At 29.2% G+C, this 24,185-nt stretch overlaps 3 protein-coding genes across 6 annotated transcripts; 2 read left to right on the top strand and 1 right to left on the bottom strand.

Annotated features, from left to right (window-relative positions):
• Positions 1–519: 519 nt before the first annotated feature.
• LOC119682418 (translocating chain-associated membrane protein 1-like) lies at positions 520–4,869 on the bottom strand. 3 transcript variants are annotated; one of them, XM_038095854.1, is made up of 6 exons: positions 4,773–4,869; positions 1,865–2,053; positions 1,703–1,782; positions 1,462–1,570; positions 1,065–1,396; positions 520–998 (listed from the first exon to the last, which is right to left on the bottom strand). In XM_038095854.1, exons 2-6 carry the CDS (start codon positions 2,000–2,002, stop codon positions 578–580), a joined length of 1,080 nt encoding a protein of 359 aa, XP_037951782.1. In that variant the 5' UTR covers positions 2,003–2,053; positions 4,773–4,869; the 3' UTR covers positions 520–577. The 3 variants fall into 3 exon arrangements, with proteins under 3 accessions (XP_037951782.1, XP_037951783.1, XP_037951784.1); XM_038095855.1 differs by lacking the exon at positions 4,773–4,869 and adding an exon at positions 2,137–2,233; XM_038095856.1 differs by lacking the exon at positions 4,773–4,869 and adding an exon at positions 2,161–2,229.
• Positions 4,870–7,438: 2,569 nt separating this feature from the next.
• On the top strand, positions 7,439–10,825 carry LOC119679536 (vam6/Vps39-like protein). The gene is made up of 9 exons (XM_038091946.1): positions 7,439–7,571; positions 7,624–7,892; positions 7,952–8,155; positions 8,217–8,478; positions 8,539–8,798; positions 8,856–9,248; positions 9,385–9,893; positions 9,953–10,355; positions 10,440–10,825. Exons 1-9 carry the CDS (start codon positions 7,502–7,504, stop codon positions 10,740–10,742), a joined length of 2,673 nt encoding a protein of 890 aa, XP_037947874.1. The 5' UTR covers positions 7,439–7,501; the 3' UTR covers positions 10,743–10,825.
• Positions 10,826–12,414: 1,589 nt separating this feature from the next.
• LOC119686337 (zinc finger FYVE domain-containing protein 26 homolog) lies at positions 12,415–22,836 on the top strand. 2 transcript variants are annotated; one of them, XM_038100899.1, is made up of 11 exons: positions 12,415–12,528; positions 12,596–13,383; positions 13,442–14,486; positions 15,882–17,163; positions 17,970–19,705; positions 19,853–20,111; positions 20,211–20,755; positions 20,814–21,380; positions 22,184–22,302; positions 22,365–22,491; positions 22,551–22,624. In XM_038100899.1, the coding sequence occupies exons 1-11, from the start codon at positions 12,460–12,462 to the stop codon at positions 22,554–22,556; spliced, it is 6,543 nt and encodes a 2,180-aa protein (XP_037956827.1). In that variant the 5' UTR covers positions 12,415–12,459; the 3' UTR covers positions 22,557–22,624. The 2 variants fall into 2 exon arrangements, with proteins under 2 accessions (XP_037956827.1, XP_037956826.1); XM_038100898.1 differs by having other exon boundaries at positions 22,365–22,836.
• Positions 22,837–24,185: the final 1,349 nt, after the last annotated feature.

Here is a 24,185-nt window from a genome sequence, read left to right as displayed (position 1 = left end):
GGAAACATTGACGTGAAATTGTTCACTTTTTATTGGTACTCTTCTAATGCACAACAATTTTGACTTTCATAAATTTATTAAATTAACTTTCTAATTTTTCTATTTCTTTATATCGTTATTGTTAAAATAGCTTATCTATTAGCTAAATATCTTGGAAGTAATACTATTTTACTTTAGAAGTAAATATTTCTTGTTGTTTGGTTTATTTTTATTTTAAAATTTCTGCAATATTACTAACCATTCTTCATATGTATCAATCTTGTATGAAAGTGCTAATATACAAAATGCTGTATAGGCAGTATTCTTTATTAAATAAAGTCCGATGATATAGATTTTTGAATAGATCCCAATCATTTGGAATAAAAATATTCTAACAAAATTTAACAAATTAACAACTCAAATTATTAATAAGTAAACCTAATTATATAAATTCTGTTAAAAAAAAACACAAAAAATGTAACAACGGTAATCATTACTTATATTACAGTTAAGAAGTAAAATAATTTGAAGTTTTTGTAGATATTTATTTTGTAAAAAGATAGCATAAATTAAAAGTAATGAGCTTTATACAATGTATTTATTTTAACATTCGATGCTGATCGACTTCAGGCAAATCACTTTCTTTTCTTCGTTTTAATTTGTCTTTCGATGATTTCGGTTTTCTTAGTTGATGATTCCTTGCTTCTCGTTGCTCTTCACGTTTCATTCGGAAATATTCAGTAATAAAAGAAAATATCAAATATCCTTGTAGAACAATTAGACCAAATAGTGCGAAAAGGGCACGCATGGTACTCTCAGTGTTAGCGATGCCATAATAAAGAGTCAAGACTCCAATAACCATATTTAGAAAACGTACAGATACGAACGTAAAACTATTTAAAACACGAAGATTAAGTAATTTCTCATTGCGATCAAAAATATCGATTAACTGGAAGATATGTGTAACTATTTCACCAACATAATGCAATGTGAGCAAAACAATGGTAATGCGTTGAAAACTAAATTTCAAAACAAATATATTTTAATTAAATAACGATGAGTAAATTAAACATTTTAACTCTTACCCAAAACTATACGCCAAACAAATAATACCAAATCCAAATATGGAATGTAATATTTTCGATTGTTGGTCTTCTTTTTTCACTTTTTGAAAATAAAGTTCCGGCAACATGTGCAAATAGTAAGCCATTTGTATAATGAAAAAGAATTTGTGCATATATGTCATAGGATGTTTGGGAAAGTCTTCCCATAGCAGTGAAAATTGGGTAAAGTAACCTTCTCGAAGTATGACTCTCCCACCCCAGAAAACTGATATTATGTAAAACACAATTAATTGTCCAGATTCATTGAAGATAGCTAACTTATACTTAGACAAATGTAGTTTTTTCGTGCATTTCTATATAAAATAAAATAATTATTTAATCCATTATTCTGTCAAATAAAATAATTTTACGATCTTACATCTAATAAAAATTCCTGTATAATTGCATGCATAATTATGCATGTTAGTGTATAGAAAAAAACAGAACAGTAGTCCTTTATGCCTGCAACATACGTATAAGTTCTTCCACTGAAATTAGGTAGTATTATTATATCTATATATATATATATATATATATATTATATATATATATATATATATATATATATATGAATGTATATATGTATGTATATATTGTAAAATCTATATGATAAAACATACGTTGGATTGTCACGGGAAGAATCTTGGCCCGTTACATTGTGTTGTAGGGTAACAAAAGCACTAGTAAAATGTGAAGTTGTCTGATATATAAAGTAAAATTTTAAAACCGTTAACAGAAAAGCATTCTTATTTGAAAGTTTTGTGATTTTAAATTTATCTTACCTCATCCAACAGTCCAACCACAAAGATCATAACTAAACAAGATACTATATCCGCATGATTATGTATGACGAATTCGTGACTGAAAATCTGTGGATTTTTGTTGCTGGACTTGCGTCCCATGCCAGGTCGAATCCGCATTTTCGCTATGTACCATTTAGGTATTTAGCAATTAGAACCGTCTGAATAGATCTATATAAGAAGAAGATTTGAAATAAATATATAATATTACACACTTATTTAGTTTTAATAGTTTAATAGTTAGTTTAAACAACATTGGCGTATTGAGGTCGGGTCACCAAGAGAATATTCTTCTTGCAATATAACTTAAAGATAATGAAAACAATTCCAATACAATATTTTTTATATTTAAGTTTGACTTTTAAAAATAATGAAGTTATATTATTCTACAGAAAAACTAATATTCAGTAATGAAAAGGTAAAGTGATAGACTGTTGTTGTATATTATATTTATTATTAGAAAATAAGTTTATTGCTTATTATTGTTTGTATAATTGTCTAAATTAAATTCTTATTTTTATAATGTTTTAGATAAAAGCACAACTTTCTGCGTTATATTTTTTACTTATCAGATCCTATCTTGACAAGAGATACTTCTAGGGATACAAGAGATACTTCATCTTCAAGAGATACAGCAGGGTGAAAATTCAAAGCTTTACGTAATCAATGCAGGCGTGCTACAAGGAAGTGTACTAGAGCCCATCTCTTATACTCTCTTTACAACAGACATTCGTGTTCTAGCTGGTGTGAAAGTATCTACCTATTCTGATGACACAGCGTTCATTGCAACAAGTGAAACATCATCAGGCGGTTCTCAATTTGTCCAAAAAGAATTGTGGATCTTATCGACATGACTAAAATATGGAAAATAAAAATAAATCCAAACAAGTCTATATATGCGACATTTGCGCTCTGAAGGGGAAATTGTCCGCCAGTGTTTTTAAACAATCAGCAAATATCATACAGAGACACAAATAAATATCTTGGTGTTCACCTTAATCGTAAATTGACGTGGAATGTTCACATTAAAGCTAAACGCAGGCAGCTTAGTATCAAAGCTAAAAAAATGTATTAGTTACTTGGACGAAATTCTCTTAAAAAAACAGTAAGACTCTACAAGGCCATTTTTAAACCGATCTGGATATATGCAATTCAGGTGTGAAGTACAGCGAGCAATTTTGACATCAAAATATTGCAAAGATATTGCAATATGTGTAAATTATAGAAATTTTATATATATATTATATTTCGATTATAGAGGTAGGTAGTTATAAGATACTCGATAAGTATAAGCTAAAATTCTGATTAGATCTTAAATGCTAAGTTTGCAACACTGGAAGTTAATTGTTTGTTATGTAGTATAAATATTATTTAAATTTGGTTATTGTCGTAAAATAAATATTTGCAAAAAAAAATGTATGTGTTATCAAATATGTATGTTCTCACAAATAAATATTGTTCATATGCTATCAGCGTGTCAGACGTAATATGACCATCTTCACAAGCCACTGTGTACGGTTGATAAGCATTAGCTTTCCTTTAACGGTCGTTCTGTATGATTACAGCAATTGGCATGCCTCTGTAAAAATTCTATTGTTCCCACAGGTACAATATGAGTTGGCACATGGCATAAGTGATAACACATTTAATTCACCAAATTAATAATATATCAAAACACGTATACCAGCTTGCTAATTTTACTGTATTAAGCAGACAGTGTAAGCTCAAGTAATGCATAGAATTCTCACGAGTGCCTTTAGTCTTGAATTCTCAAGGTCTATTGGATAGCAAATCATGGGAATTAGGTGCATTTCCTCTTTTATCATAAGCGTAATGCTAAGATTTTTGTATAAAAGCTTATAAAGAACTAATCAGTATTCATATATATAAGTGTTTTCTTTGGTTAAAGTGCCAAAGAAACCTTGAACAAATTGGTTTGTGCCAAATTTGTAATAAATAAAAAACAAAAGAAAACAATAATAACAAATAAAAGTAAGGGGTTAAATTACAGTTACAGTAAATTATAGTAAAATACAAGTAACTGGCTAGATTACTTTCTTCGAACTAAGTTGGTTAAAGTGCCAAATTAGCAAATCTGTATCAGACCAGTTGGATTATAACATGCAACAGACGTATGATTTCTTCTTCATTACTTCAGAACATTGACCGTCTTGAGGGAGGTATAAATACTAAACTTGCAGCTCTCGGTATATGCACACTACCGTCCAAGGAAGCTTAAGAATTTATAAATCGGCAGTATATGACGATCCCTGCCAGTTTGAAAGTTTTAACGAATTTTGTGACAAGCAAACGTCAGTTTATAACATAAAAAATAATTATGTGTTTAAAGTATATAAATAAATAAAAATGATTTAAATTGTTAATATTCTTATTAAATGAAAATAGTGATTGGGTTGGAGATGTTTGTACATTGTAAAATGTACTTATAAAATAAAGATAAAAAATTTAATAGTTGTTTTAATTTAAATTTATAATATTGGTAGAATATTTAAAATCTTTTGCGTATAAATGTCTATAAAGAAATATAATTTACTTAGCAAATGAAATACGGTAAAGTTCAACATCTGTTGATTGCTTTATGAAAGGAAAACCCAAACTCCAATTATGTGGGTAGACTAGGTGTAAACATATTCACATACACACATTTTTAAAGTAACGAATAACAACTGTATGGCCGATGTAAATAAAAAATAATTAAGATTTTCCTATATTCTAGGAATATGCTATAATATTCACATAAAGTCCACAATCAGTAATGTATTAAAAACACTGTTTTATACTGCAAAAATAAGCATTATTTTTAATTAGTATTAATTATAACATTATTTCATTTAGTTGCTTAGTTTGAAATGATAGTAATTATGCTTACTAATATTTATTATAACAATAGATATCACAAAATATCCAAGTTCTGCTACCGGAAACTTTTTAACAACTCCTTCGATACTTCCTTTTTTGTTGTTCTACTATTGACATTTCTGTAAGAGGGTTGCTGTTTTATATACTTTGTACATGTAGTAAATTCAGTATGAGTACATTTTTGAGTCAACATATCATATAATATACATAAACGAAACTTTTAATACGGCGTTTACATTGGCCGAAAATGGCTCATTTTGGTCAAAAATCGAAAATGAGTATCGAATGGCTCATTCTTGCATATAAAATTTCAAGCACAAAAATGAACAATTTTCTCACATTCTGTATGAATGACGTTCGAATGCATTCCACATACGTTCCAAATGTAAAGGAATCCATTGAACATACCCTAAATGAAAGCTCTTCATGGCATTTTGACAGTTTGAAAAAGCTGTTTTTAACATATTTACAAAAAAAGGTAAACAAATGTTTGGTGGTTGCATTTTCTTGAAAACGATGCACTGCTTTTTAAAACTTTTACTTCCCAAAAAGTAATTAATCGAAGTTAAAAATATGTTTTAAGTTTCTAATGTAAGGTTTGAAGGCATATTTAACCTTCATGCAACATTTTTTTGGCACAGGCCAAAAATCAAATCAACATGCAAGTTGAAAAATCAGCTGTTGAAATGAGAACAAATGAAATAGAACGAATGTAAACACTTTCAAATGGCTCATTCAAAATGAGCCATTTTCGGCCAATGTAAACGCCATATAAGAAAAATTCAAAATTTCTTATATTGCAAGAAAATTTCTTTTATATATTCATCATACCACAATTATCAAAAATTAAAATTGGTGTGACTGAAAACCAACATATAGCCATTAAAAGAAAAATGGTAAATTATTTATATAGTTAGTGAAAAATTTATAGGATTTAGTAAAATAATTTTACTAGTCAAATGAAGATATGATATTAATACATCAGTTTAAGATCATATTTTGCTATACCGGTTGCAAAATTCTTACTTAGGACGTGCGCGATTTCGGCTAAGTTGTGTTTTAAATGAGGGAAATTCTAAGTTGTGCCGATAATGTAGTGATGTGTCGATACGTGTAGATAAATGGCTAAATGTGTGCAGTGCAAAAAATCCCAAAAAATCTCCCATTTGGTTTAGCATCAACTTAGCCTAACTCGCACACGTCCTTAAATGAAAAAATAATAATAACTATAATAATAGCTAACAAATTTATGGCAAAATTGAAGTTTTTCTATATGCCAAAATTGTGACAAGTTTTCACAAAAGGAATTTTTAGGAGGTGTGCGAGTTAGGCTAAGTTGATGCTAAACCAAATGGGAGATTTTTTGGGATTTTTTGTACTGCACACATATAGCCGTTTATGAACTCGTATCGACACATCACTACATTATCGGCACAACTTAGAATTTCCCTCATTTAGAACGCAACTTAGCCTAACTCTTACAAGTCCTTAATGGTAAAAATTCAAAATAAATAACGGTAAACGTCATAGCAAAGGCCATGTTGAGACCTGCAGACAAAATAATACAATTGGGTTGGGAAAACTTTTGTGGTTTTTTGTTTTAGCATTGCGTAATATTGTTACTTCATTACACAAAATTTTGAATATATATTGCAAAAAATTTCTAATAGTACATTCAGGCTGTCTCATTAAGGCTCTTGCTCATTTATATTAATGAGCTCAGATTATAATGATAGAACTTTTATAAACTTCAGTTATTAATATATCACACAAAAAATAAATATATAATATATATATTAAATCAATTATATACATTGCATATATCAATTAGATATTCACATTTTTTTAAATTTTGGCAATTTCCCTTGCAGGAAATTTATTTTTAAGGGTTGCATTCGACATTTTTCACCTTAAATGAGTTGATTCATTGATTATATGCTCATTTATATGAAAGCACTTGGTATGATAAATTATGCTCATTAGCGGTTATAATGAGCAAAATCGCCTAAATGAGATTTAAGATATAAGATTTTTTGATTTAATATTTTTATACAGCGTTTTATTTGGATTAAACATTTCATTCGTGTTTACTACAGTTTCATCTGATGTGATTTATTATGATAATTAAAAAACAGATTAATCTTGCTTACTTTATCGACGTTAATTGACAAATAAAATGTTTTGCTTGTTTTGTAACAAAAATCTGAATATTACTATATCTTTAAAATATTTTGAAATTTGAAAAATATCAATTGTTTTCATATAAATGTTAATAATCACAGTTTTCTGTTTATTTCTTACACTATATTTCTTTTTTTAAAGATGTATAAGTGGTTGAGGTCTGTGATTTTCGGAGAACCTTTCGAACCAACTCTCAAACTGGTTTAATACTATTGAAATATATTGCAAATTCATGTCGCAATATTTGAAGCAGATTTTACGGTTAAACAGTTATAAATAACTGTAGAGCTATTGGTACGCAATAAAGATTCCGTTCTTGCGAAGTGTTCTTTGCTTAAATCTTTCTTTATTATTTGTGTACAGCTGGTTTATATTAGTTAGTTGAGCAGTTCAGTGATTTGGCTACTAAATTCTAGATTTGTTTAATAAAATGTATTTAATACAAAAATTTATTTAATACAAAAATGAAATCTTATTACTTATTAACTATTCTTGTATTATTAATAAGTATTTAAATATTGAAACTTCGATCTAAATTTGTTTTAAATTTTTAAAACAATGCATCAAGCATATAATGTATATTCGATTTTAAAACAAGGAGTGCACATTGAGTCTATAGCAGCATTTGGTAAAACTGAATTTAAATAATATTTTATAATCGTCACCAATTATTTATTTAGACAACAATGTCATACTTGGAACGCGGAGTGGGCAGTTAATTATGTATTCAGTGGATGATAATGGCGCCGTCGATATGTCAATGTTTAATAAAAACTTTAGCAAAAAGGCTATTTCTCAAATGGAAGTGATTAGCTCAGAACATCTTTTGTTTGTCCTTACCGATAACATTATACATGCTTGCGATATTAGTCACCATGAATTTAATTTTGCCTTTATACATAGTTCTGCGGAAACAAAAGGATGTCAACTATTTTGCTTAGACGTTAAAGTAATATAATTTTTTAATTTACACTAAACACCTTCTTTAGTGAATATTTGTTTTAACAGACTCATAAATCTACTACAGGGGAGGTGGCACCAGTGATACGATTATGTTGTGCAATAAAACGTCGTTTGCAGTTTTTCTACTGGAAAGTTGATGCGCTTCAAGCTCCTGAGTTTGCCATTGAATTAAAGGATATACCAAGGGCACTATGTTGGATTGACGATGTCATATGTGTTGGGTTTAAGGATGAATATGTCATATATGATGTAATAATATTCATATGCTTCTGTAAAACGATATTTTATACCTATTTAAATTATACATCAGATACATTCAAGAACTCCAAAAAAACATGAACTTATTGTAACGTCATCAGCTTATAACATGGAGCCAAGTATTTGCATTCTAAAAAATAGTTTACTGGGTATGTCAAAAGATGAATATTTAGTTGCTATTGATCCGAATGATTACATTAAACGAGAAGATAATAAATTACCTAATCAGGGAAATTTTGATAGTTTATCAAAACATTCGGATAACAAAAATATCTTAAAACCCCTAATGTGGAGTAGTTCATTGCTTGACCTAGGTTTGTACTTCAATTATTCTACAATCAAATGTGATATATTTAATTTTGCTAATTCCACAGTTTGGGATGAGCCTTATGTTATTGGACGAGTATCGAATGGGATTGAAATTCGAAGTCTTGAAACCAATAGTATAAATAAAGACACTCTTGTACAAACAATTCCGGAATTAAATAAAACAAAATTTTTAGTGCGTTCAGGAAGTGGCACAATTTTTGCAGCCGCTACATCTGAATTATGGTGTATTCGTTTAGTAGACATCGCAATACAACGTCAACAGCTATTGCAGCAAAAGAAATTTCAATTAGCAATTGATTTAACTGTAAGTAGAAAAGTAAAACTATTGAAATTTCCAATTTTAAATTGTTTACTGGTATAGAGCATATCAAATGAACCAAATGAAATGAAAGCTGAAACTATTCGACAAATTCATATGCGATATGCAAAGGAATTATTTTCTAAAAAACTATTTTCTGCTGCCATGAAAGAATTTGAACAAGCTTCTGCTGATCCTTATGATGTTATAAGATTATTTCCTAATCTTTTACAAGACCAATCAAATAAACCGGTTACACAAGGTAATGACACTGTTGTGCCAATTATGCCAGTAACTCAATTAGAGGATAAAGACTTAGAGAATGCACTACTTGCTCTAATTGAATTTTTAGCTTTAGCAAGACAAAAAGAAGTTGTTAAATTACTTGATACCAAATCCAATTCAAAATCTTTATTATCGATTATTGACACTACTTTACTGAAGTGTTATCTTCAGGTAAGACATTTTATTAGTATACAAATAATGTTTTTTTTTAACATTACAATACTGAATAGAAGTGAAATAAAACTGAACTTTTATTTTGTGTTGTTAATTTAATATATATTTTCTACTACTATTTCTTTACATTTAGACTAACGATTCGTTAATAGGACCGCTTTTACGTTTAAATCAATGTCATCTTGAAGAATCAGAAAAAACACTTAAAAAACACGAAAAACTATCGGAACTAATAATACTTTATCAAATGAATGGAAAACACAGAAAAGCCTTAGAATTATTACAAGCACAATCTTCTAAAGAAGGCTCTAGTTTGTTTGGTACGAATAGAACTATTTTGTATTTGCAACAGTTAGGTTCTGCGCATATACAGTTAATTCTTGAATTTGCTAACTGGGTGCTTAAACAAGATGCTGAAGATGGGTTACGAATATTTATTGAAGACTTTATAGAAGTAGAAAATTTGCCAAGAGCCAGTGTATTAGATTTTTTACTTATACACCATAAAACTCTAGTCATTCCATATTTAGAGCACGTTATTAATGTGTGGAAAGATACCAATACATTGTTACATAATGTTTTAATATTGCAATATCGGGAGAAAGTGCAAGTCTTAATAAAGTCTGCAAGTGAAAATGATAGGTATGTAAAGAGTTATCTATATTAAAAAAAATAAAAAAATAAAAAAATGCAAATTTCAGTGAACAAATGGATATGCTTCGAAAGTACCGCTTCAAATTATTTGATATACTTAAAAATTCTAATTACTATTCGCCTGATGTTATTCTTCAGGATTTCCCATCACAAAGTATGTTGGATGAGTTGGCATTGATATTGGGACGATTGAAAAAACACGATAAAGTTTTAGAGATTTACGTACATATCTTGGGAGATGTGCAAAAAGCTAAAAAATACTGTGAAGATAATTATTCAGATGACAGCGAAATATTTGTAACACTATTAAAGATTATATTAAATCCGTTAAAGGTATCACCTTATGAAGGCGTTGTGTTACACAGTGATTTTGCAACACCAAATCAAGATATCATTTTAAATTTACTTAATAGATATGCTACGAAAATTAAGCCTTTCAAGGTGTGGAGTGTAAGTAGTAAGCTTTAGCAATTGTAGCAATTAATTCGTTGTTTAATTATTTATTTATTTCTTATAAAATTTTTAAACTTACAGTATTTACCTAGTGATATGCCATTGCATCTTTTGTGCAATTACTTGGATACAGTTATACGTACCGAAACAGCAGATCAGCATCATAATGAAATGATGAATGCACTACTGACAGCAGAAATCGAACGGGCAAAAGAAAAAATACTGGGATTTGAAATCCAATATGTTGAAATAAATGAATTTAGCGTTTGTTTGGCATGTAAGAAGCGATTTACAAATCAAACATCGTTTGTTCGCTATCCAAACGGAGAAGTTGTCCACCTTTCATGTCATGATAAAATCTTGGCTGGACCATCTGTAAAGTAAGCGATACTTTACTTTGCAAAGTAAAATATAATAATTATTTTATAAAATAAAATATTTATATTAATAAAAACGAAATAAAAGAAGTTATAAAAACTTATTGCTACTTGTTGATATAACATGAAATTCATATTTATTATAAGTTTAAATATGAAAATAATATCCACATATTTCTAAATTTTTCATAAATATGTGGAAGATATTCTCGTACGGTTTCCCCATTCGATCTGCAATCACCTCCATCCAGATGTAAAGAATCCGTCTCTTCGTGAAATGGAAAACATGAAAGAAAATCATTGAATTTTAAATCTTAAGGAAAATTTCACTAAATAGGCATATTCTTTGGTCTTGTTTTAAAAAAAAAATTTTTTTTATTTGTTTGTAAATTATTTTTATTAGTTTACATGGTTTTGCCATAAGAAAATAAAGATATGTTCCCATGCGAACTTGTACTAAAATTCAAATAAAAAGTTGCTTCCATTTTACTGTTATCTGTTTCTGCAGGTATAATCTAGTACGAGGGAAATAGAAATCCAGTTATATCCAGTTTAACCTGTCATTTATTTATTGTAATTAATGGAACTATTGTAAATGTTCAAAATATATGTTCATGCAGGAAATTGTGATTAATGGCTGTAAAGAAAATTACAGTGTTATTTTGTTCTTTTAATATCATTTTATGTAGACCTTTTTATATATTTGATACCAACCAAATATTACCTTTATGCCTAATTTTAGAACAATCCTTTTTTAATTCTTTCGTATTACCCTTTATCGCATAAAGAGATGCAGCCTAATATTCTAATGTCAATTAGACTAGTATTGCAATAAATCTGAATCATCAATTGCATTATATTTAATGATACATATTCGTTTTCCACTTAATGCCATTTCTCAAAATAAATGACATGAATTGGAATTTATTATGCAGCCTGAACGAGATATCAAAGAGTACTTTTCGTCAATTGCTTTAGTATTTCTATGAAATCGACCTCAAATGATTATAAGGCCGTGTGCAAGTTCGAGTAAATTGATGGTAAATTAATGGAAATAGTAAATTTTATCGGAATGTTGGTATTTACCAAAATTTCGAGTAGGGTAAATTAGGTGTTACCATTGCAAAAATTTTATAAGATGTTTAATAAGCAAAAACAAAAATAAATTTAAAAACTTTTTACCAATAATAATAAATAAGTGCAATAAATAAATAAACAAATGTTTACATAAGTGCAGTGCAAAAATTCCTAAGAAATTTAGATTTACTCGAACTCGCACACTGCCTGAATAAATGAAAGCAAACCAAAAATAAACAATATCGAATTTTTTTAATTCACAATAGAATTCACGTCCCTTTCATATATTCTATAATATTAAATAAAAAGCAGCCCATGGTAATGCATTTTCAAACAAAAACAAACTCAGCTGTTTTCTGCAAAATAACAAAAACAGCGTATTGTGCAGGAATTATCAAGAAGTTGTCGATTGTTTGTTTCCAAGTTTTGTTAAATTCGTTCATATATAAAAATGTCTTATTTTAAGTTAAAGTTAATAAGAAAACTTTAATAAAATTCAGCTTGTGAGCCTGCGTAAATTTATTACTAAGGCTTAACGTTGTTTTGTTTAAATCTAGTTTTAAATATTTTTTAATATGCGAATATTATAACAAAGAAAATAAATTTACTAATAATTTAAATCGAATTTATAAAGAAATTGAATTAAAATGCAGGAGGAAAAATCACTTCAGAATTATTTCACAGCTTTGTCATACACAGAAAAGGAATTCGTTCATGTAAGTAGATTGACTCAGTAAAATGCACATAATGTATGTTGTGAAATACTAATAATTGTTGTTACAGTCATTGATGCAGTCTATAAAGCGGGGAGAGAGTATAGAGAAACATATAGACAAGACTGTAAATTTAATCGTTAAATATCCATATCCGACGTTACATATTATTGAAATTTTACATACCAGATCAAAGTTGTTTTTTACAATATCCGTGACGAACGCTTTAAAAATATTATTAAATAAAGACATTAATTCCACTGAATTTATAAGTTTTCTTGTAAATTTTCCTTTTGACATCTTAAACGTAGACTTTTTACATTCAAAATTAATATCTAAGCTGGCAGTACAGCCCGTAAATGATAAAGTTTATTTATCTTTAATTTGTCGGAGAGAGCCAAATTTACTTTTGAGTTTTCTCGATTATTTTAAGAAAAATGTCTGGGAAATTTGTAGTTTTGGTCTACCTACTAAAGAGCTTATACTTCAACAAGCACTTTACGATAAACATTTTATCCCTTTACTATACACAAACGCAGTAGATTTAAGCTGTATCTCAGACATTGCTACCAAAAATAATTTGCTTATAATTAAGATAGCGAATGAGTTTGCAGATTCCAGTCGGCCTTTAACAGAAATCGGAAATATCTCAAAATGGATGGAAGTATTTAATTCTGCAGAGACTACACAGGATATTTTAGAAGTTCATACCTTTTTCTATATGGATTTTAGACGCATTTGTACAATCTTGGCATTTTTAGTCAAATATCAGGATCAAATTGGAAACATGAAGGTGGAGGCACTTCATAATAACTCAACTATGTTAGAACTAATATTTAAACATAAAATTAATGCTGGGTAAAGTTAATATATTTTCTTTTTAAAATCAAGTATTATTTGTTTTTTTTTTTAATAGTTTTGAAGCAACATACGCTTTAATTGAAACAGTATATAAATGGCAACCGGAAATATATTCAACAAAAAATTTTAAAGATTCAGAATTAGAGGCACTAACATACTATTCTGCACTTTTTGCAGTATTTGACATAATTACTGATACCACACATGCGGGTGATTATTCAAGCCAAATACAGGATTTAAGTAACATTATGCGCCTCATGCATAATATAAATACACTTTGTGCGCTGATTGAAAATATTTTTCAATTAATGTTTTTACGCTGGGATCACTTGCGCGCTGCTGACTACAATGCAATGGATGCTCAACGAAATTACAGTAAGCCGCAGGGATCAAGTAGCTTGGATAGTTCAGATAGCATTTCTGCAAAATATTCAACACAACAATTAGCTATTTCCTCAGTTAGTGGGAATAGAAATGGTTTTATTTGTAGTGGACGTGCGTTACAAACAATTTTTACATACCTCAAGAACTTTGTTACAAAAAAGTTGCATTCAATTGCATACAAAAACTCATCTGAATGCATACAAATACGTTTCCAACGCATAGTTGATATTATTGGGGACACTTTATGGAAATATTCAGTATTAAAAAAAATTGATGATTCGTTGCTGCGTTCTGGTGCACACAAAAAATGTTTAATGGATTCTGAAGAATTAATAGAATTAGTGAAAACGCATGTCGATTGTAAAGAAAAATCTTCAAGCGATGATGAAAGTCGAGAACGTCTGAACTATAGAAGCTTAACACGCCGAAAAGCAGCAAAGAAACGAAGAAGAGCAACTGTAAGTGGTGCTTTAATTACGAATATTGGAAATAATATTCAATCAATTGAAACAAATCGAGTTCAAGCCAATATAATGGTTGCTAGTGTAGGCGCCAATTCTAATATAACTAATGTAATCACTGAATTAAAAAGCCAGGACTTGGCGGCTTATTTTATTGATCGTAGCATAATACCAAAAATGTTGGTGTCAGCAGAAACTGTCGCCGTAATGGCGTTATCGCTTAATAATTTCGATGATGCTAAATACATAGTAAAGGTAAATTTAACTATATCTAAAATATTATCTAACCATATCAACAAAACATAAACTTATATATTTTATTTAATATAAAAAAATTGACATGAAAAAAATACTAGGAACGAAATAATACATAAAATAATTATAGGATTTTTAGCCAGTAGTAGAGACTTTCCACTAAATTGCATGCAATCAATCTATTATTCTTCGTATCATGAAAACATCGACAATTATTCTAACAAAGGCAACATTAGCGAAAATATTGTAGTCTTCTAGGGTATATTTGCTCCACATGAAGGTTTTTAAGAATCCTCTGTCTGCAATTTCTAGGAATAAATGATGAATTCCATGTATAACAAAAGCTTATTGATCCAGCTTAGAGTAGAAAAATTTTCTAAATTTTTCCATTCCACACAGGAAGTTTACTTTTATTGTTTTAGGGTTCGCCTGATTGAGGTGACATCCCATCCACATCACACTCCACACTCTCACTCTTCCTATTATTACATCTGACTGCATTTGTCTTGCAATCCATTTATGTTCCTACTTTAAAGCTCAACAAGAACGAAACTAAGTTTTAGTTAACAATTGAGTCTCTTCTGCTTTGTTTCTTACTAAAGTTTGACATTGAAATCCGTTGTGTTGCTCAGCAGTGAAAATGTTTCCTTATAACGATATCTGACTTCTATCGGTTTTAGCCATATCGCAAACGTTGTAGCTAATATTGTCAATAAAAGCAGGAATAATATTGGCAATGAAAAGTTCATCTGTAAAAATAAAATTGACTAATTAATTCAATGCAACAAATTAATTTACAAATTGATTTTTTATCATTCTAAATATAATTTAAAATATAAAATTAGTTTAATGGACCTAAAATTAATAAACTCATTTTATTTAAAATTCATGTTTACTGATATTATTTATCATTAATTTTGAGTACTATGATAGAACCCTCAAGTAATATTTAAAAGTCCTCAATATCAATATCATACCCTATTCACTGCTCGTTTGGCTTAACTTGTTGATATTGAAACATCGACAAACTGCCTTTGCGTAAGTAAGCCAGAAGAAGAGACTTTTGTTTTGACTTTTGACTTTAAAAATGTCTGCCATCACTTTGTTTTTCGACAGCTACCTTAAATTTTGTTATGTAAATAGCTATATAAGTCATACATTGCAAATTCCATACCGTATATGAATTGCACTACTAAATTGGATTTATATGAAATACCAATCAAACCTAAGCAGTCAAGCTTACCAAGCAGTCAGTGTTCAAAAACAGTGAAAAATAAACAAGATTACACAAAAAAAATTGTAGAAAACGGTGTTTTATATTATTTTAAAGTTTTTAAATGTTATTATTACACATTTTTATAACTGTTAAAAGAATTTTAATTTTCATATATTTAGACATTTAATCTGGAGAACAGCGAATTGAATCATGAACTATCTTTTGTTGAGCAACATCAGCTGGTCAAACAGAAGCTAACAACTATTTTTGCCAACTATAAGCAACAGAATGATAACAGTAATAATAAAGCGACAGTGGATCAAATAAGAAATGTTGCAGCCATAGGTTTTGAAATTTCAAAAATTATAAATGTTGTTGAACATTTTTCATTCATTCATAAACTTAAACAAACACCAAAACTGACACAGTTGCTTTCGAAGTACAGTAGTAATCCGCAATATGCATTTCTGGAACAATTTGAAGAACGCAATTTAAATGCATTAGTTATTACAGATTTAATTTTGAATTTGCCTTTTAATCGCGAAATCACTTCCAGTATATTAATGTTAATAAGGAGACAACAACAAATGACTGAGAGTAAGACTTCCAGTTGCAAAGACGATGCGCCTGTTCGATCGAAGTGGATTAAAAATATTGGTGCGGCGCAACTTCTTCAGAATTTATGTGATTGTATACGGTTAACGCAAAATGATTACACTTCATTAAAAGATATATTAAGTAATAATTACTATTCTCTTAAGCCACGTAAATTTGAAACCGAACTTCAACGTGAATCTACGTTTAATATTTTGTTTAATAAACCTTCATCTGATCTGGGGAGTTTCGATAATTTGGAATTTTGTAATTTTGATTTTCAAAAGTTACAAAAAAGTATTAATTATTATGTCCGGTTTATCGCTTATGTAATGCAGTTAAGAAAATTGTTGCAATTACGTGATAGCAATTTGGAATATCACTTGAATGAACTTTTAAAAACAGATCCTTATGAAGTAATTGGAGATCTAATATTTGAATGCAATATGACACCAATGGAAATTGAAGCTAATGTAGTTGCGTTAAATATGAATATGATCCATGTTATTGCCTTGAATATTTGTCCAGAAATTGTGGACAAACGCATCAACAATCGTCGTTTAGTTGCGCTTAAAAAACAAACAACAATTCTTAATTATGTATCAAATCAAAATAAACTTTTGGCGTATCTTCTGCAAGGAGTGATTATTAACGGAGATTTTTCGTTAGATGAACATCAGAAAATCAATTCGAAATTCTTGATACGCTTCTTAAAATTGCAAGAAGTAGAGAAGTTAAATAATTTTTATGAGGGGAATAAATTTGTTGCAGCGTTTAAAACTGATTTTTTTTCTGAAAAAATTTCTGTTGATTCATGTGACAATATTGAGAAAGTAAAGTTATTGATGATTGAAATTGGAAATCTGAGTAAGTAAACAAATCTGTTATATATACAAAATAAATATTAATTAGAAAAACAAAAATATTTATAGGTATTACTATTTATACGTATCTATATGTATGTATACTCTATATATCTTTATTGATGAAAGTTGTTTTGCTACGTGCAGCTCAATGCTATACTGGACCCAGATATTTAAGAAGAACTTGGTTGTTAGGTATCTGTTGGAAAGAGTAACGAGCTTTGTATCTGTAAGGAGCTGTAGTATCTAGACCTGATCACTCCTAAAACTATAAACTGAAAACTGTTGCTAGTTCCTTATTGAGCAAAAAACTTAATTTTTTTTTGTAAAAGATATCATTGCCACTCTTAGCTCCATTTCCTGCCCTTATAATTTCCCACAAACAATTCCAATTTCCATTATTCATCTCTGCCTTTACATATTCGTATTTTATTTCTGTCTGTCTTTCATAGAAAATGGGATTACTGTTGTAGTACTATGGAGAAGTATCAAACAATTCTGCGTAAAGATACTTCTATTCAATTCTAATGCTATTATTAGTGTTAAATATGTTCAGTAACCTATGTAGGAGAGATCCCACTACAGAACATATACTTTCCTCTTTTTTCTGTAATCTACAACTTTCATAATAGTCGTTAAAATACATTGTGTTCTATCTTAGTAACTATGTATACAATTTATATAAATCATTTTTAAATGAATAAAATAATTACTTTATTTATTGTATATATATTAAATTACAATATTTTATTTGCATTATAAACAGTTGTATGTGAAGTTAAATATATTTACAATTGAATCTTTCCATAGAGTCAAAAGAAAAAAGATCTGAGGGCATGGATGATCTCATAAGTGAGTTAATAGCTCACAATCCAAAACATATTAACTTAGGATTACATATGAGGGATATTTGGTTACGTGCAGAATTAATAAAAGATCATTTTACACATATTGAGACCACTCGCCTGGCAAAGGAATTGATTGAAAGTACATTACACCATAGGAGTGTTACACATATACCATTAACCTTAAGAAATCAACTGAAAGATACACTAGCTGATATTAAAATCTATGCTAAAGTTTCAGAAGTGTTGCAATTTGAATTATGGCCAGAAGCGTATAATTTTGGCCTAAAAACTCCGAATGCCATATTTGAGAAGTTATTAAAGTTGCATTTGTACAAGCTCTGCTACAAGTGGAGCAAAGTCGTAAATATATCTAATCGTTTCAAACAGCAAAAATCAGTTTTTTTATCAGTTTTATCGAGTATCTTACTTGAACTGAAAGATGATGAGCAGTCAGAAAACATAGAAGTTAACAAATACTTACTTCAGATATTAGAGCTATTTCCAAATGAAACCTGTATTGAATTTTTAAATAATAACAAAGATAAAATGCGTTCTTTATTCTTAGTTAAATACGCTATTGAATTTTTGGTAAAAAATAACAAAAATGAAATTCAAAAATTAAAAAATTATACAATTTCAATTATTATATTTGAACAACTGAAACCAAGAGAACGTGATTCGTTTTGGCATTTATTAAGATTTCCACTTTTGATAATTGAACAGTTAATCATGAATGCAAAGTTTGAGACATTAACAAAAATACTTGGTTTTGTGCGTCCAACTTTGCAGGAATATAATACCAAAGTTTATAAACATAGTGATGTTTGCATCTACTGCTTCGACAAACGTGGCCATGTCTATGATATACATACCAAAAACACTAATTCGCCTCGGAACGTACATTTTCAAATTGGATCGAATAATGCGAATTCCGTAAACTCTGCATTTATGTTACTTAATTTTAATTTGTACCAATATGATCATTATATAACGAACGAATGCATTGATCTGCTACTGCGCATATATGCTACAAAAGCTTTAGATTATTACATATCGGAGAGAAATTCAGCTTCAGAAGGTAACTCTCAATCAACGGATTTTCACCAATCTCTTGATTCTCTGTGTGGTGCTTTTCAATTACCAAAACATGCACCAACACGAAGTGAATGGGTGAAAGATGAAGATACCACACATTGTATGTGTTGTAAGCGTGCAGCATTTACGATGTTAATGAGGCGTCATCATTGTCGTCGATGTGGAAGAGTGGTTTGCTTCGCATGCTCTACACATCGTTTGCGAATACCTGAACTGTATGATGAAGTAGAGGTACGCATTTGTGATGATTGTCAGCGTATTATTACTGAAACTCAAAGTAAAACATCAAGGGATTCTGATCTTATTACTACAGATACAATATCTCGATTTGATTTGCTACAAAAACGTCATGCAGATTTATTTAAATGGAAGTTAAGTGGTAACATTACACACGATAAGCTTTTGCGGGAAGAATTCTGCTACGACCATGCACCAAGTGTTGCTCTGTGCCTTTCTATATTGAGTCATCATTTAGGGCAGCAAAAATGTGTTGATTTATTATTATATCACTGTCGAAAAATGGAGAAACTGATAGTACCAAATCCAGAAATCGATTATGAATTAGTAGCAAAAATGATGAACTGTTTAGCTTTAGCAGCAAAGGTAAGTAAAGACTTTATAGCACTCAGACTTAGAATATCGGCTTTAATAAAATTTCTCTATAATAAAATATGTAAATAAAGTTTTTAGTATAACCAAACACATTAAATTAAATTTTGCAATTTAATCGGGACTATTTATTTGATCTAGGTTAGAGGCGGACCCGATGAAGTGGAAACTATTCGTGAACATTCCAATATTATAATGTCAATAGTGCAAAATGGTTGTGAATCACTTATATCGACTGGTCCATTCAACAATAATAGTTTATGTAGATTAGCTGATTCGTTAGTGCAAGTAGAGAATTGGGAGTTAGCACTTGAGTTACATTTAAAATATGGATTTTCAACTGCGGGAGTTATGGCTGCACATGGTTTAGCTTGCTTAAAAACAGGATGCTTTGATGTTGGTAGGTGATTACTAAGTATAAGTAGTAAGAAATATTTTTTTCGTAGGATTTTTTTGATATTGAATATATTATTTTTTATAAATTTTTTTTTAATTACAGCTCGTGAAAAATTTTCTTACTGTATGCCAAAATTAGCAAATCAATCTGCTATTTCAAAAATCTATAAATATATAAAAAATCGTAAGCTGTCTAATGATACTGAAAATACACATCTGTCAGATACGATAGACGTTAATAAGGAATTAAATATACCAGTTATTAAAAGACCACAACGTGGTCCAGCTCTTTTACTGGAAGTATTAAACTTAATCGAATCTTTACCACCAATAAAACCACAACCCGAAACTCTTCATCGTGCATCCATTATACGCGATTCGAGTATATCACTTAGTTCTTTATTTTCACGTCACAAAGAGCATTATGTCAAACGAATTCAAGAACCAGCATTAAATATTTTAACCACATTAGGTAATTTAAAAATGATCTCAAAAGCGGTCTACGGTGAAGATGTTTCCAAGAATTCTACAAAGTATTTTGATGAGTCCATGCATTATGTACTTACTTACGGTTCTCACACAGATATTTTGCAGTTTTTGATGCGACATGAAAAAGTTAATGAAGCACTAAGGTATTTTCTGATTCAGGTAGTGTAAACTTCACTTTTTTTAAAATTTATATCTAAGTTATGAATAAATTTTATAGAATCTCGACGCCGATCTTTTTATACAAAATATATACCTATTATCCCTTCGTTGTGGACGAGTGCCACAATTAATAACAAACATGCAAGAGTTAGATGGGCGAGTAAATATATGGCGAAATGCGCTACTACAAACCTGTCGATATCTTGAAAGCCAAAATTTATTAAATTCATTATATCAACTCCAAATATTACTCAACGATCCAGTACGTGCTAGCGTTACCTGCGTCAAATTTTATACTTCAAACTGCCATAAATTCCAACAACTGCATGAAAATGTGCAACATCTTCAAAATGCTCATGCTCACTTACAAGCAGAATTGGAAAACTGTCAGTGGAATGCGATAAATTTAAATAATTCGGAAAGAAGAAAAAACTCTACGGATAGTCAACGTTCTAATGCTTCTTTACTGGGCACTAATATTCAAATGCAGATGGATGGTCGTTCATTGAACAGTCATATCAATACAATTCTCAAACAAATGGAAGTGGCCAAATTTTTAGCTAATTGCGAAAAAGAATATGATAGTATGGGCGCTGAACCTCTAACTATAAAGATCCTAAAACAGGTAAAAACAGCAAACAACATAAAAAAGGAATAACAATTATTCTGTACAAAGAATTAAAAAAATGTTTTAGTTGTGAAAAACATTTAAATATTCAAGATAAAAAAAAATTAATTGTTCCAATAAATATGAATGTAATAAAATATTCTTCCCGGGAATAGAATTCCATATTAAAGTCCAAAATTGATAATATATTATAAGAGTATAATATAAAACTTTTTATATAACAAAATCTAAATTATATAGTCCATACTAGGAAATTATATTCTAGTAACATTACAAGACTACAAAAATTTCTAATTTAATTCTAAAATTAAAATTGGTTTTAATTCGTTATGTTGAACATTAAATCTATCAATGCAGAAAGAAATAAACTGGCATCTTCCTTTCAAACTGAAATCTCATTTTATATTTTTTAATAATAAGTAATTAATTAATTTTTTGTGATATGAAGTTGGAATGCCTTATGCACCGTCAAACCGACCATCGTCGGAAAGGTGAGCCTGACTCTCTAACACATAAAGATACTATGAAGAGACAAAGCCCCCTCCCCCCAGAATTGCTTTTGCATTACTTTGTGGAAGGTCTCTTTTATGTTGGCATATCAACCCATGGTATTGTAATTTTTAGTCTGTGTCCAGATCTCCAATTTTTCACCGCAATTTGTTAGTGTCTGCCCTATTTATTAGCCTAGTTTATGTTTCATCTTTCTAGGTCTAAAAATGAATAATATTAGTATATAATTCATTAATATCAATATAATTTTATTGAAATTAATTTTGTTTTTTAAATTATATTTTAAATAGATTCGAATAGATTCAATGTTACCTACACTTTTCGATAATTCACAGAAAAAAATACAAATTTGTATTTTAATTTTATTGTGTGGAAAGAACATAGAAGAAGGATTTGGTTTGGTATACAGGTAAATTAGTAACATAAACATATAACGATAATAATATTTTCATGCAATGTTGTTTATTTAAGAATTATTCAGGATTACAAATTGCCTATGACAAAAGTGTTTGCCGCTACTGCAAAATACCTGGCTCGAAATCAACGCATTTCAGAGGTAGAAAAATTATTAAGTTGCGCGGGAAGTAACAATGGAGGAGTAAGTACTCGAGATGTTGACGAAATATTGTCCATAGCTATAAATTCTACTATTCATAGCAATGAACCGGAAGTAAAAGCAGTACTTGATAATTTAGTTAAAAAAATCAATAATGTAGATTTACGAATTTCTTCTTTTATGTTTATTGGTCAGCTTAAATCTGCTTACCTATTAGCCAATAAATATGAGCGCCTATCTGATATTCGCAAGATATTACGTCAAGCTGACATAACAAATCAGATTCATATTAAAAGATTATGTGAAAAAAAGTTAAGTATGAGTACAGCACAGTCATTAGACCAGTTGTGATAACTAATTAAACCAAATTTTTAAGAAAAATATGTATTATATTCACATTATATTAAATGTTTTTATAAAAGTTTAAAAATGAATTGAATGAATATGAATTTGATATTGTTATTTTTATAGTTATTTATCATACACTAATTTATATAAATATTCTTATAAAATTTTATTCAAAATATATAAATAATATTTATTATTCTTGAATATGTGTTTCAAAAAACAGATTTTGATTATTAATTACTTTTATTATATTTTTTAATTGATTCCAAAATATTAAATTTAAAAAAAATATTTATTTTAGTGTTATACTTTTGGGCTAATTTCATCTATTTATTTTTTATTTGTGGTTTTTCTTTTAACATGGAAATATTTTAAAGAAGACTTTTTGCGGGAACTTTATTCATCTGCTATTTCTTGATTTATGTTTATTTTCAGTTGATAATATTGCTACTATCCTTTCATGTACAATAATTTAATTTTATGTCTAGCTTTTACAATTCCAATACCACAAAAGCCCTGATGAAAAGAATAGGGACTGTAAAAGGAGTAGTACTGTGATGGTCGAGTAAAGGTGTCTAGTAGGAATGTATAACGGAGGCTTACATCAGGTGAGCTTGAACAATTAAGCATTACTCTAATCGGTGTATTTTTATTTAATACCAAGAATAAAAATTCATCGATTTAAGTAGCCAATATCAAGTTTGATCGGGTGGTAGGTGGAAAAAGCGTAGACAGTAGTGGGTTTTCAAATTACCAGTAACAAAAAGCGAGTGCTCTATGATCTATACACCAATGATGCATCATTTATTGCATATAGGGGGTGTTTGTCTGATTACAGCAAGCTGTCGAAAATGCAATGTTCCAATCACTATGGATATATGAAATCAAATTTTACAATCGTTGGATCTAACAGATCTAGAATTATTGCATTACTTGAGATTGCAGACAGAATATTGTCAGAAGAAGGGTTTCCATTCCTGAGACCAAGGTTTCATTAATACCGGCCATTAAAAGTATGAAAATAAGCACAACAAATGTCAAAACGAGTACACACCTGCTTACTTAACTTTGCATGGCGAAGCAAACGGTATTTGATCGTCTGTAAAGGATAGTGAGGATCACTTGGTAATATATTCGGGGAACTCCACAATTCATTACTCTGCCGTGCGTTTATATACCAACGCGTGTATTTATAATGTATTTAGTTAAAGCTGTTTTCGGTAATATTTATTCTGCCTTTCAACTTTTTATTAGAATAAATTTCTAGTTTGGTGCCACAAAAATATGTAACAGAATTTTTATTAAGCAACTATATAATATATTAAAAATGCTTAATGTTCCAAAAGATGGATGTATTGATTAAATAGAAATATAATTTTTAATTTAAG

The sequence above is a fragment of the Teleopsis dalmanni genome, chromosome 2 (genome assembly GCF_002237135.1).
Source record: "Teleopsis dalmanni isolate 2A chromosome 2, ASM223713v2, whole genome shotgun sequence".
NCBI lineage: Eukaryota > Metazoa > Arthropoda > Insecta > Diptera > Diopsidae > Teleopsis > Teleopsis dalmanni.
The sequence above is the reverse complement of the archived record's forward strand: the minus strand, read 5'-3'. Positions and strand labels throughout refer to the sequence as shown.

Coding starts and splice junctions, on each gene's coding strand:
- LOC119682418 (XM_038095854.1), bottom strand. CDS start 2,002: ATGCGGATTCGACCTGGCATGGGACGCAAGTCCAGCAACAAAAATCCA. Junction 1,783..1,864: donor TGGTTGGACTGTTGGATGAG/GTAAGATAAATT, acceptor TTTATATATCAG/ACAACTTCACATTTTACTAG. Junction 1,571..1,702: donor TCTTCCCGTGACAATCCAAC/GTATGTTTTATC, acceptor ACCTAATTTCAG/TGGAAGAACTTATACGTATG.
- LOC119679536 (XM_038091946.1), top strand. CDS start 7,502: ATGCATCAAGCATATAATGTATATTCGATTTTAAAACAAGGAGTGCAC. Junction 9,894..9,952: donor TCTGCAAGTGAAAATGATAG/GTATGTAAAGAG, acceptor TGCAAATTTCAG/TGAACAAATGGATATGCTTC. Junction 10,356..10,439: donor AGCCTTTCAAGGTGTGGAGT/GTAAGTAGTAAG, acceptor TTAAACTTACAG/TATTTACCTAGTGATATGCC.
- LOC119686337 (XM_038100898.1), top strand. CDS start 12,460: ATGCAGGAGGAAAAATCACTTCAGAATTATTTCACAGCTTTGTCATAC. Junction 20,112..20,210: donor AACAGGATGCTTTGATGTTG/GTAGGTGATTAC, acceptor TTTTAATTACAG/CTCGTGAAAAATTTTCTTAC. Junction 21,381..22,183: donor CTATAAAGATCCTAAAACAG/GTAAAAACAGCA, acceptor TATTTTAAATAG/ATTCGAATAGATTCAATGTT.